At 42.7% G+C, this 13,427-nt stretch overlaps 1 protein-coding gene across 2 annotated transcripts; it reads right to left on the bottom strand.

Annotated features, from left to right (window-relative positions):
• Positions 1-4,314: 4,314 nt before the first annotated feature.
• Positions 4,315-13,191, bottom strand: CDK1 (cyclin dependent kinase 1). Of its 2 annotated transcripts, none has more exons than XM_055720890.1 (8): positions 13,075-13,191; positions 12,024-12,074; positions 10,483-10,639; positions 9,259-9,382; positions 8,709-8,879; positions 8,090-8,253; positions 7,818-7,959; positions 4,315-4,651 (listed from the first exon to the last, which is right to left on the bottom strand). In XM_055720890.1, the coding sequence occupies exons 2-8, from the start codon at positions 12,058-12,060 to the stop codon at positions 4,535-4,537; spliced, it is 912 nt and encodes a 303-aa protein (XP_055576865.1). In that variant the 5' UTR covers positions 12,061-12,074; positions 13,075-13,191; the 3' UTR covers positions 4,315-4,534. The 2 variants fall into 2 exon arrangements, with proteins under 2 accessions (XP_055576865.1, XP_055576864.1); XM_055720889.1 differs by lacking the exon at positions 13,075-13,191 and adding an exon at positions 12,213-12,456.
• Positions 13,192-13,427: the final 236 nt, after the last annotated feature.

Below are 13,427 nucleotides of genomic sequence, written 5' to 3' on the forward strand. Positions count from 1 at the left end.
AGCAGCAAAACCTGAGAATAGCCCTTTTCTAGTACTGACAAATTACCACTGGTTATAACTTGGGTTAGGACACACGTTTAACGTTTCAATGGTACCAAAGGTTGCTATTATCAAACCTTCCTTAGAAAGACCCCTTTTTTCTCTCATCAATAACGGTTACTCCTTCAGATCTACCCCCCGCCCCAGCCCCATGCCCCAAGAACTCTTCCAGGACCTCCTCACAAAGAAAAAACCAAAAAAACCAACAAAACCCCAAACACTATTGTTGAACTACAGGACTTGAGTGAAAATTTTGTTCTGCTCCAGACAAGTCGCCAGACCCCTCTCTGCCTCAGCCCCTCGTCACTAAGACAGCAGATGCTGATGCAGAACATCCCAACCCATTGGTGAGAAGCGCTAGGTACTAATCGTCCTGGACTTGCCTTTACCTGAAAAATTATCTTTTTCATGAAACTTCTTGCCTCTCCTACCCCAGTAAATACTGGACAGAGAATATGATTTGTAAAAGCAGACACCGCCAATGGGTTTTAAGAATGAGAGGCTGAGAACATTAGAGACTTACACTTCCAAAAGCAAACGTGACTCAGTGGTTGATGTATGACAAGGGAAAAATATTTAAGACTAGAAAACAAGCAAGCAAGAGAGATACCACTGTTATTGTCAAATTGTTTGGGATTGTCAAATGAGAGAGAAACTGCACAAAAGGAAAGCACATGAAGAGTCGAGTTCTGCATGTTCGGTAGCAGCTGTTTCAGGAAATTGTATCTGCTAATCTCCAGGTCCATCTCCAGGTGCCATAAAGGAGCATAAACAACAGTAGGAAAATGCCCACAAGAAGATAAGTCACTCAAAAAGAACCGATTGTAAATTAAAATTTATTTGAAACAAGTTAAGTCTGCAGCAGAGCATGCCAATCAGCTAGCCCTGCTCTGCCTGTGCAGACTGAAGAGGACAGATTCATTGCACACTGCAGCGTAAAGGCACTGCTAGAAGCACTGGCCCAGGAAGGACAGCCTCTGACACAGACATCTGCACCAACACATGAAGAGGTGCAGGTTTCTTTTTACACCAGCTTTTACATATTCGCCCCATTCAAGGATTTTGAAAGAAAAGCTCTTCCTCTTTGTTCCCTGTAAAATCTCTATTGCTAAGAGCCATTTGTTTCAAAAGCAGTAGATGGCAATACCATATTCTTACTAAAGTGAATTATGTCCAAGTAAAATACAAGCAGCTGAGCTCGGTCTACAAGTATCTAGTAGGTGGTTGGCAATTTTGAAAAGAACAAGCCTTGCTAGCACTTGGAAACTTCAAAAAACCACCCCCCATCCCCTAATTTGACCCTGCATAAAATGCCATTCTTGCATATACCAAACTTTTTTACCTGCACTACTTTTTAACAGGATGGAAGATGAGCAAGTTAAGTGAAAGAGCAGGTTAAGGTTACCATTCCCTGCTAGGGTTTTCCCCGTGCTATAGCAGAAAACACATTATTGAGTGGCAGCCACAGCACCAGAGGTATTACCGATGCAAGATCATGGAACTTTATTTCCACTAAGAGCAGACTGCTTTTACATAAAGTAATTCCACCCCCAGTTCTTACAACGGTCAGAAGAAAGCTACTGCACACTCGTGGAGCTTTTACAGATGCTCACTGTCACTATAAAAGCCCATAAAGGTAACTTTAAATTCAACATTACATTATTTACTAGTAGTAACAGTAAGTGGGCTTTTAGAGATTAAGTTACTTAGTAACTGAGGAACTAAATCTACTGCACGTAACGGAGGGGGGGAACAATACATTGACTTCTAGTCACTTCAGAAAAGGTACAGTGTTCTCTATTTTCAGCTAATCACTCTCCATCCGAAGCTATGAAACATATGCTGGCTATTGCCTGGTGGGCCCACAGCCAGCTGCTGGTTTGATACAATTCAGTTGTCTAAACACCCTAATAAAGATTAGGAACCAGCAAAACCCTGCCAAGAGCTACGAGGTCCCCAACTGGAGGACAAATGTACTATAGCAATTCAGTTCTCAATACACAGCCAAAGCACCATCAATAAATAGGGCTGCCAATTCTGACCCGCAGCGGGGTAAATCCCCAAAGTACGAGGCACCTCAGGTTTTCAACAGCATGCAATGGATCTTCAGATGGTGAAAACCTGAGCATCACAAACCTCCCACGTACTAGGTCTAGGCAGCAGGGCAGTTAAAGTAGAGACCGGGGGTCCTCAAACTACGGCCCACGGGCCAGATACGGCCCCTGGTATTTACAGACCCCCCGCCGGGGGTTGGGGGGAACCAAGCAGCCGCAGACGGCTGCCTGCCACTGCATCTGCGCGCCGGCCCCCTGGTTAAAAAGTTTGAGGACCCCTGGCCTAGACAATGTGTTTTTCCTTAAGGTAAATTGTTCGCATTATTGATCACTTTGCACTGTATTTCAGAATTTAGCTATTGAAATGGGTCCTGTCTTTGGGTATGATGTTCACCACCTTATCTGACCTCAGACACAGATGACTTTGCATTCCTTTCTCCGTCCTGTATGCTAGTACTATAGTAGTTCATTCAGAGCTGCGAAGCTAGCTGTGTCACACCACTGGTCCTAATGGTGCCTGGGTAAACAAGAGAGACTGCAGACTTGTAATAAATTGTTTAAAAAGCTTTCTTTAGATGTTTTAGTACCAAAATCTTTTTGTTCACTGTATCACATGAAACAGACACGAGTACTACATGACAAAAATAGGGCTTTACCAGTATTGCAAGCAACAAGTCTGAGTTTGCCTAGTTGAAATCTTTCTCTCCACACAAAGAATTTAAACAAAAGTCTGTCCACTATAAGTCTTAAGGTCACCAGTATTTGCTTCAACAGATTAACTTCTGATTTTTTAAAGCAGTTGCTAGCAGGTTCCCCTTTTCTACACTAAAGGAACCAGCAGGCAACCATCCCTTGGTCCAGTAAAGCTCACATCAAGTTAACTACATTCAAAAGCAGATAAATGAGGCCCCTAGTTTGTCTTGAAACTTCATCCTATCACTAGCATTAACAGAAAGGAGTCAGCCACAGCAATCTTCTTCACCTCTGCCTTCGGTTAAGTGACCTCCTCTCTAAGCAATTTCTAACCAAGTCTCTCCACTGCTAAATGATTCCATTAAGCTGACAGTCTCCCGTCACTGCTGGAGATTAAGAACCACTCTGCAGAAAACAACACTAACACCACCCCGGGTGGTATGTACATCTAAAAATGCTACTCGTTAACAAAAAGTAGGCCTAAAACAAACGCAACAGTAAGCAGCTGAGGGACAGGATGTCATCACCGCCACTGCTCATTTCAAAGTCTCACTCTCCTGCAGCTGTAGGGCAGGGCTTTTATGAACTCTTCATAAACAGTGAGGCATGTTTTGTTCCTTTCACGTGCCCAACTTAACAGGTTAAATCTTTTCATTACAATTCCACACTTTGCTGCAAGCTTTAGGCCCTAACCAGCAAGCACCAGTGCTTAAGACCCAATGAAACCTAAGCCAGATGTGCACTCCATGCCTACCGATGTATCTGAAAGCCAAAAGAGGGAGTAACTGGGTACCTAACATACAATCAATTAGTATATACCTCTGAATTTTGAACTTTTTATGATATTCACCTGTAAAGTTAAGCGATGATTGCAATTCCTAGCAGTCATGTTAAGCCAACATTTACTTGACTATTCCTATATAAAGACAGACTAATTTTCAAGTTGAAGCATAATCCAGGGGGCTCTACTTTTAACGAGACCCAGAGAACTGTATCAGTGTTAGCAGTTGGAAGGGGCCCTGTTAAGCAGTTACACATTGGCATTAGGCAGTCAATATAAAATTGAAGATATCATACCTTAACCGGTCCAGGAGTTAGAACTATGCCAGTTCACAAGTTAACATGCCAACATCTAGGTAAATTCTCAGACCTTCAAGATAACAGAAAAGCATGCGGAGCAAGGATTTTTTCCAAATCATCATTTGCAATACCTCCAAAACCTCAAACCCTAAACCAAGTTTGGCCATCTACTTGGCTTTAGTAAGTTGCAATTCTTCAGTTCAAAATAACTCAATTTACATTGGTTGCCATGCTTAAGCAAAATTTTAACTGACCATTATACTGAAACAACTCAAACTTTTGAGGAATATCCTATTATATTTTCCTATCATATCAAGAACAACAGCCATTTAGTAGGTTAGTTGCTTTTTTTTTTTCTTCAGACAAGTGATACCTTACCAGCACATTCCAAAGAAAAAGAGTCCTTCTGTTGAGCACCCACAGTCTAGAAAAAAGTTCAGTCCTTCACTGGATTTAAAGCTTTATTTATAGAAAGTTCATTGTCTTAACGGCAGCAATACTTGCATTGTATTTGAACTTAGGACTAATAGGTTAATATTTACATTTAGATAACACTTAAATGAAAACGAACTAAAGAGTTTTAGAGGAGACAGACATACAAGTTACAGACAGACTTAATAGTAAAAGTAAGCACAATTATTTCACTCTGGTTGATTTCATACAAAGGTCTACTCTTTCTTAATCAGATTAGCAGGGAGAGTGGATTTGTCCAAGTCATCAAAATATCGATGGTTCAAGGCCATTTTGCCAGAAATTCTTTTTGCAGGATCATAAATTAACATTTTCTGGAAGAAAAAGAAAACACATTTACTCCCTCATGAAATAGGAACTAAAATATTGTTAAAAGAGATAGATTTTTAACCACAGTAATAGTAATTATAATAATAAACCATAAAGAGAAGTTGTCCCCGCCATGTTCCACAATTTCTTGTAGAAGGAGAGAGGTTATTTCCACCTACAAGTCAGTAGTAGGTCAGTAGCAGTGCATAACATCTCAGGAAGTGAAGGACACATCTATTCTCCTATTCAATAACCAGGCCCATGCATGCATCTGGGTACCACATGCACCAAACTAAACCTAGAACCAGACATTGTGGCAATAATTATTTGTGTCAGCTTCTCGACTAAGGGAAATCAAGCTTTAAGCTGTTAGAGCCCAACATGTTTACCAAAGACAAGTGGTCTTACACTTGTATTGTTAAACTGAGATTGAAGAAACTGATGTCAAATTGCTATTACTGCTTGGTGCAGCACTTCAGTTAAAATAAGAGAGTGATCCCTGTTTCAAAATCCATATAGGGAAATAGCAGGCAAACAGGTAGAACTGAAGAAACACAGAGTTTCTTTGCAGTAAGTTACTTCAACTGAAGACTTTATAATAAAGCTGAAAGGAAATAGAGGGGATGTCACAGCCACCAGAAAGCCCTCAGAACTTTACAGAACAGGCAAGACTGTTTTGCTAGGAGCTTTAATGAAAAGAGTCTACGGTTTATATCATACAACCGGCTGCAAAAGAAAGGAATAAAGCATTTCGCAGTTTTCTACTAGGTCTAAGACTAGCCAAGTCTGCAAAGTCTTTTTGCTTTTACTCCTCTTTACTAAAGGAAAGTACATTTCAAATTCAAATAACCAGGATTCTACCAGCTGCTTCTTCGCCATCCCCACAACAAGTTTGTTTTCCAGAAAAAAAGCTTAACCAATATTACTCTGCCCAGTATTCAGTCTTGACATTTAACTGTCTTTAGACTTCATCCTACAGGGAGCCTTCCAAGTTGATTTAAACCACGAAATTTGCATTTATGTTCTCTGAACTCCTGCCAAATGCAACAGAGTCTCTAGATTTAACCTTGCATGTCCAATTTTACCTTGTGACAGGTTCCCATTAGCTATATCGCAGAATAATAGTATCCCATAGCTAATACCAATATCAAAGTTTTTCTTGAAATTGACTCAGACAAAAAAAGGCACAAATTTATCTGAAAAGGGGATGCTTTGACATTGAGGCTACGGCACTTCAGCTGATAGATTAAGTGACCATTTCTCCTCTGAGCAGCCTGAAACATAGCTTTTCCTGGCACTTCATTTCTGATAGACCAAAGCTTTTGATGACAGCCATTAAGTGCTTTGGAATCCTGGCCCCAGAAGTAGTTTAGATTATGAAGGTCTTAAGTTTACAGCCTGACTCAAGCAATTGGTCTCAATACAAAAATATGTGACCCATTTTCAGAGATAACTATTTTACATGCCACTTCCATCTGCAATCATCTATAGAAGGAGAAATTAACATCTTCATTGACACATTTGGGCTTGTACTCTAGAATGAAATATTCAGTTTCGTTGCCTTTAAAGTCATATTACTGCTTCAGGCTTAAAAGTGCCATAGGAAATTTAAATGGACTCCAGATGCCTAAGAGTTCAGCCATTCCAGTCACCAGGCATTAATAGGAAGCTAAAATGTCAACATTTATTAAAGGTAAAATTATACAAGATTTTAGAGAATTTAGTATGCTTTGAGATTAGTATTGTGTTACCACCATTTGAGGAACTAGTAATTTTTTGGCCTTTATTAGCAGCAGCCCAGAACATGGGTTTTGCACAATGAAGCCACAACTAAGCTCAGATGAGTACTTAGCAGGCCAGTTACATGACTATGAGATTTTCTTGCCTGTTCAATTTATCTTAGTTTGTAAGTACAATCAGAAACAGTTCTACTTCAAACTGATTTACTCATCATGCTGTCAGTGGAATTATTCCCAGCTTAAGTCAGTTGTCTCTGTAAAACAATACTGCTACAAGATTCAGAGAGCTATCCAAAATAACTTTACATTTAACAAATGTTCAGGTTGTCAATCTGAACTGTGGTTCTGTTCTCACAAAGAAAACCTGTGAGAAATTGTGGTCATTTGAGATTCTTTGGCAACACTGCTTCATTCAGAGTATTTTGCTACAGCTGTACCAATATGGATAATAAACTACTTAGTGACTGCTTAAAAATATGAGCCAGCTACACAGGTAAACGCGGTAGAAGGTTCCCCTTGTACCAAGATAGTTCTCAAGTTTCAGCTTATTTTAAGACACAGAGCACCCACCCCACACCCCCCATACATAAGTCTGCACTGTATAAATGCATCTTTAGGAGAGCAAAAGGGTAAGTCACCAAGGTACATTCTCACACTTAGGTACATCTAAGATCACACCTGATATGTGATCTAAATTAGTCTGCAGTGGCAGCACGTGAGCTGGAAGGGCACTACAGGGAAAAGCCTGATGAAGAGCTTGTCAAATAAAAGCTTAGTGTGATACTTCAACTGCACGGCCAGAGAACTAGACTCACACTAGAAACAAAATACACCAATTAAAAGTTAACCCACCACAGTCAAAAACATTTAAAGGCAATTGAGACAGATACTATAGGCCAACTTAGACTAAGCCCCTGGTTTCACAGCTAATCAATAAATTCAGCTGTTTCCATCTTTGTTTATTCAGTTTGACCACCATGAAAGCTTAACCAAAATGAGCCCACTAAGATTAATCTACATGCTACCTTAAAAGAAAAACATTTTCAACTGGATCACAGTCATATAGCCACATTACAATTAGTGCTGGCAGCAGGAAGGTGACAGCTACAGTTTGTGGACAGAAGCCTTCATTTAGACCTGATTGTAAATGCTAATCCAGGTTCAACTTGAAAGTGAGGATGATTAGTATAAAAAAAGCTGAGGTGCAAGTGCTTTATGAGAAGAGTAGTATTGTCGTCTATTATTTATGAAGGGAGTGAGTGTCACTCAGTGTCAGTTCTACAAGAATGACAACCCATACCACTGCTGGTAGTTTGAAGGTCTCTACATCTTCATTCTAGCCAAGACTGATTAGTATAGCTTTGTGTGTTCTGGAGTATTTTAAAATTACCTGTTCAGTTTCTTACTCAGCAATTTAAGAAAGACTACTTACAGCCAGCAGGTCAAGCCCATCATCATCTAAGTTTTTGACATGTGTTCCAAGGCTGCCAGGTTTCCATTTTGGGAAAGTGTTTTTATAGTCTTGCAGAGATTCCACTTCAGGCCATACCTCATTGTTGGGGGTCCCTAAAGCTCTGTGCAAGCATAAGCAAAATATTAAGCAGTGTAGTCTGAGATCTGTACATCCTGCTATGGTTTTAATAAGCACACAGCACTATCCCGCAAAGCCGCACAAGTAGCAAGGAAAAGTTTAGCCTGACATACCTGAAGATTCTGAAGAGCTGGTCAATCTCTGAGTCTCCATGGAAAAGCGGCTTTTTAGTTGCCAGCTCAGCAAATATGGTACCTATGCTCCATATATCTACAGGGGTAGAGTAACGAGCAGATCCCAGCAACACCTCTGGAGACCTGTACCACAGTGTCACTACCTGTTAAACATAGAAATATTTTTTTAAGTGCATAGGATCAGGTCCTCTAATTGACTGGAAGCGCAATGGCTCATATGTTAAGTAGCATTCACAGGTTTTTGGTTAAAATAATAGTCAGTGCTAGAAGTTTTAGTGAAAATACTAGTTTCAAACTTCATTTATAGACAAATCCAAAAGACTCCATTGCAGTAGTTGCCTTTAGCAAGCAATGAGTTCTGGCCTGATTCATTCTCAAGGTAAGAGCAGGATTCATAAGATGCTTTGGAACTTTAGACTAAAACAACAGTCAGGGAGACAGAAAGCCATTGAGTAAAACAAAACCGAAATAAAACTTTTTGATACTGTTAGTTTATGACTTCAAAAACTCCTTGATTCTTTTCAGCTGTGTAATACTCAGTTATTACCAGGAAGCTAGCAAGTATTGTCAAAATCACCAAGAGGATGTTCCAACTCACTTCATGAGTGTATACCCGCACTGGAATTCCAAAGGCTCGGGCCAATCCAAAGTCTGCCAGTTTAATCACTCCTTTGTCATCTATTAAGAGATTCTGAGGTTTTAAGTCTCTGTGCAGAACTCTTCTTGAATGGCAGAAGACAATACCTTGCAAGATTTGATACAAGTAACTCTAGAAAGGAGGAAGCAGAAAAAAAAAAAAAAAGGAGTAACCTTTAGTACAAGTTAGTGTTCTGCAACATAAAGCTGTTTCCTTACATTAGATCTCCCCATAGTAGTAGGATACAGAGAGCCAAAGCATTGCAGATGTTGCATTAATATCATAAAGCCACACAAATTAATACTTAAGCTTCATTTAAGGCAGTTTAATTTCAGTAATTAAAAGAATTTTAAGTGGCATTTGAGAGCAAAACTCACATTTATTACCCACAGCTGCTTCTTTAACCTTTCATTTCTTCTCAAGGAGTTAATTATACTGAAAAGACCTGCTTATAGCTTTGTAGGTGATCTTTCCATTAGTTTCTCTCGTATTAAGAAATTGTCCTCATTACCTTAACACGTGAACGATCCAAATATTGGCCAGATGGAATAGTATCCAAGTATTTCTTGAGATCCATGGAGAGGAATTCAAAGACAAGGTACAGTCTTGAATCCTGCATAAGAACATCCTGAAGACTAAAAATTGAGTCATGATCAACTCCATTGCAAAATGCACAGACTCATGGTTACATTTCCCCTCTCAACAGGGATATAAGCTGACGTTTCCAAGTTCCTATTATAAAAGTCTTAAAAAGCTTTCAGTCTTCAAAGATTAACAGTGAGTTATACTGTCATCTGGAAAATCAAGCGTATCTGAAATAGCGTCAGACTGAGATAAAAACCTATATGCTTCCCATTAAACTTAGACTTCCTCACGCCTAGTATTAGACACAGGAAGTCTGAGGAAAACACACTGTTGCCTTGGAGAAAAAAAAAAGAAAAAAGACTGTGGGTGTTGGTGCCTAGCTTCTGTTTGAAGCTGACTTATAGCAGAGCCTGAATTACTAGGTGGACTTAAGGGAATATTATAATAGGAACCTAGTAGACACCGCAGGATTTTCAGTTTTAAGTACCTCCTTCATCCTTAATAGATTACAAGGGTTCCTAAACCCAAGTATACATACAATTAGTCACTACATGGCTGGAAATGGCCAATTTTCAGGCACATTGGAGAGAAAGTATTTTGCTGCATTAAAGAGCAAGCAAATATTTTGGGGGAAAGACAATAGCTGCAATCAATTTTAAATGTCAAGTAATCACCGATGGAAGTTTCACTCATAGCTCAGACATGCCAGCATCATAACACAACATGTAAATTTCTGCTACAAAGCAGCAAGGAAGTGACTGATGACAGAGGCTCATGTAAGAACACTAGAGCCAAGTGGTCTATTCCACAGTGGCAAGTAAAATTCTGAGACCAACTAAAGTAACAGCTTCAACTAGTTCTCATGAGGTTATTGTTAGAGTGGAAACGGCATACCATTCTGAAAATAATTGACCCGATTACAAAAATCAGCAAAAGTTAGATTTCTAGAACGGGAAGAGGCAGCATGAGGAAGTCCCAGTTAGAAAAATGGCATAAACATGGGATTTGGGACTATAGTTATTTGCTGTAAAGCAAATACTGTATTAAGCAGAGTAGCTCCCACCTCACTAGAATGGTGAAAAATTAATTTCTTATCTGAAGTGACCTAGCACCCTTCAGAGTGTTTAGCTAAATACCAGTATATGCATACCAGACTATATTGGGATGATGCAGCTCTTTTAATAAAGAAATTTCTCGGATAGCAGTACTTGGAACGCCTTCCTCCTCACTTTCTAGACGTATTTTCTTCATTGCCACCACTTGGCCTGTGGTTTTGTGACGACCTTTATACACAACACCATAGGTACCTGAACAAAAAGACAGTGAAACGCATACAGGAAATACCAGCTTCAGGTACAAGTAAATCACTGCAAGTAAGAACCGCTAACAAAGGCAAGAGTCCTTGCAATCAAGTATTTTTTGTTTAACTATTTGGCTTGATTACAAACTACTTAGTTTTGGCAGTTTAACCATGCAATAGTTTTGTTTGTTTCAAGCATGCCATCCATGAACAGTAACATTTGTTAGGACAGGGTACATGGTAGGCTAAGTGTGAAACTTGAGTATTTGGAAGATGTAGTTCTAAAATCAGATACTATTTGAGTTTCAGGTTGATCAGCTTTCAGGCAAGATCACTATATGTTTTCATCCCCAAAGGGTTATGATTTTACCATTGATACATCATGCTAAAACATTAAAAGTTTGGCTGCAAAAGAAGTAGCGCTCTCTCTGCAGAGATCCATCCATCCATTGGTCAGATCTATGGAAATAACTCTAGCACAACCCTCAGTGCTGGAGAGAGGGTAGTGCTGTGGGTCTCAGTAGAAGCTAAAATTGGAACCAGTAGTAATACTTTAATCATCAGTGTTCACAGAAGTAGAACCCTCAACAAACCAAGACAGCTTAAGTATTCCCGTTTCACCCTTCTTGAAGCATTAATCCCTCAGATTAAGCTCCAACAAAATAGTTTCTTTCAGGAAGAAAGTATACATATGCAAGGCTTCAGTTATGACACCTTGTTGGAAGATCCAAGCCCATACATTTCGCTGTTACCTCAGAGTAATGAACTGCAAATTCTACATAAGGCTAAAGCATTATAAAACACACTGAGTTCTACATTTAACATAGGCTGGATTTCCAGTGAAAGGGGGTTTGTGGCTAATCTTCTTATTGCCTCATCATAAATTAATTGTTAAAATTCACTTCTCCACAGAGGTTTACTATCTGCTCATTCCCTTGACAAGCACAGTGATTGGATATAAACTGAGCACAACAATCAACAAACCACAACTCCCCACCAGACACTCCAAGCAAGTAAGTATGCCACGCAATACAGCTTCAGGAGCAACTGGTAAACAAGTTCATACACAAAGGAATGGGGGAGCTTCCTAAACTGGAAAGCTGGCTTCAAGCCTCAGAACGTTTTCTTCCCCTCTTGGAGGAGAAGTACACTACCATTATCCATCAATATGAAGGTAGATGCTCCTCAACACTGATCAGTCGCTTCAAATGGACCATGTAACCTTCAAAAGAAGGGCACTCAAAGCCTTTACATATAGAGACAAGCTTGTGGTTTACTGCAGTAATTATTTTGTCAGTTGGTTGAATGTCAGTAGTTCCTCCAATAGCTTCAATGGCACTTGTTAACTCAGACTGTGGAGCATGACAAGGCTCCCCGTTCTTCACACTTACCTTCCCCAATCTTCTCTATTTTTGTGTAATCATCCATTTCTCCTGTTATCCCTGAAACGAAGGGGAGAAAACCCATGATGGTGGGGTGAACAGTTGCCGTCCTGAACACAGCCAAGTCCCTGGAGCTATGCCAGGCCTTTAGAAGCTAGTTTCACCTTACATAATTAGGATGCAACACGGAACACTTACCGTTCTCCTCAACAAAAAAAACAGGGTTCATTCATGGTTGCAACTAGAAAAACCGCCTGCCGAAGTATGAGTGGGCACAAACCCAAAAGGAGAAAAATGCTCTTGCGAGGAAGGCGCCTCCAAGCAACTGAGGGAAGACGCCACACTCACCAGTTTTCCACAGTTGCTCAGGACCAGGAGCCCTGCTACCCACAGTCGCGGGTTTGGTGTTAGCAACGACAGGGGCCGCCAGCCGCGACAGCTGGGCAACCACAAGCGCCCTGCAGAGCCGCCGGCCCGAGTTACGCTGAGCGGCACAAGGCCCCCGGAGGCGTCAGCGCCCGGTAGAACCGGCACCCCGCACCTCCCCGCCGCCGCGACCCCTCCACCGAGCGCGGCGCGGGCCCGCAGGGGCCGGAGAGCGCCGGGAAGTGACGCGGCCCCGCGGCTCCGGCCCAGGCGCCCGCCCGAATGGGGGCAGCCGGCGTCGGGGACGCGCTGCCGCCGCGGCCCCGCTCCTGCCCCGCCGTCGTGGGGCGCGACACCGCACCCGCCGTCACGGACCCAGCGGAGGCCCCGAGCACCCCTGGAAGGGTAGCCGCCTCGCCCACCTCCCTCCCCGGGCCTCATGGGCGACCCTGCCCGCACCGGGCGGGGACAGGGGCCCGCAGTGGCGGCTGGGCGCCGCAAAAGCACAGTCAGGGCCGGCCTCGCGGCAGCCGGTGAACCGCTCGCCCCGCTGCCGGGCCGGGAGCGGCGGGCTGAACCCGCGAACCGGCGTGAGAGAAGGAGAGAGCGGCCTCCACCGCGGCCAAGCGGCGCTCCGGGGCGGCCGGCCGTCCCGCAGGCCCCGCACCCTCCCGCCGTCCCCGCTGCTCCTCACCTGCGCCGCCGCCGAGGCCGCTCCGCGCCGCACGGACGTCCCACGGCTCCCTGGGGGCGGGCGTGCCGCATTCGAACTCGCCGCCGCCGCCGAACGCCGCCAATGGCGCCGCGCTGAGATGATTCAAAGCGGCCAATCAGAGCGCGCCGCTCCGGCGGCGCCAAAGCGAGGCTGAAAGGCGGCTTCTGCCTCAGTGCTAGAACTGGCGCGGCCGGGCGCGGCAAACTGAGGACGTGCAGGGCGTCCGCTTGGTTAGCGGCCAGTGCGGGGGGAGGCAGGCAGGTGGCGCGGGCGGGTGGTTCCCTATAGCCCGAAGCCTTTCTGCCCTAGCGGTGAGATGCGAGGGCATGCGT

Source organism: Falco cherrug, chromosome 9 (genome assembly GCF_023634085.1).
Source record: "Falco cherrug isolate bFalChe1 chromosome 9, bFalChe1.pri, whole genome shotgun sequence".
Lineage (NCBI taxonomy): Eukaryota > Metazoa > Chordata > Aves > Falconiformes > Falconidae > Falco > Falco cherrug.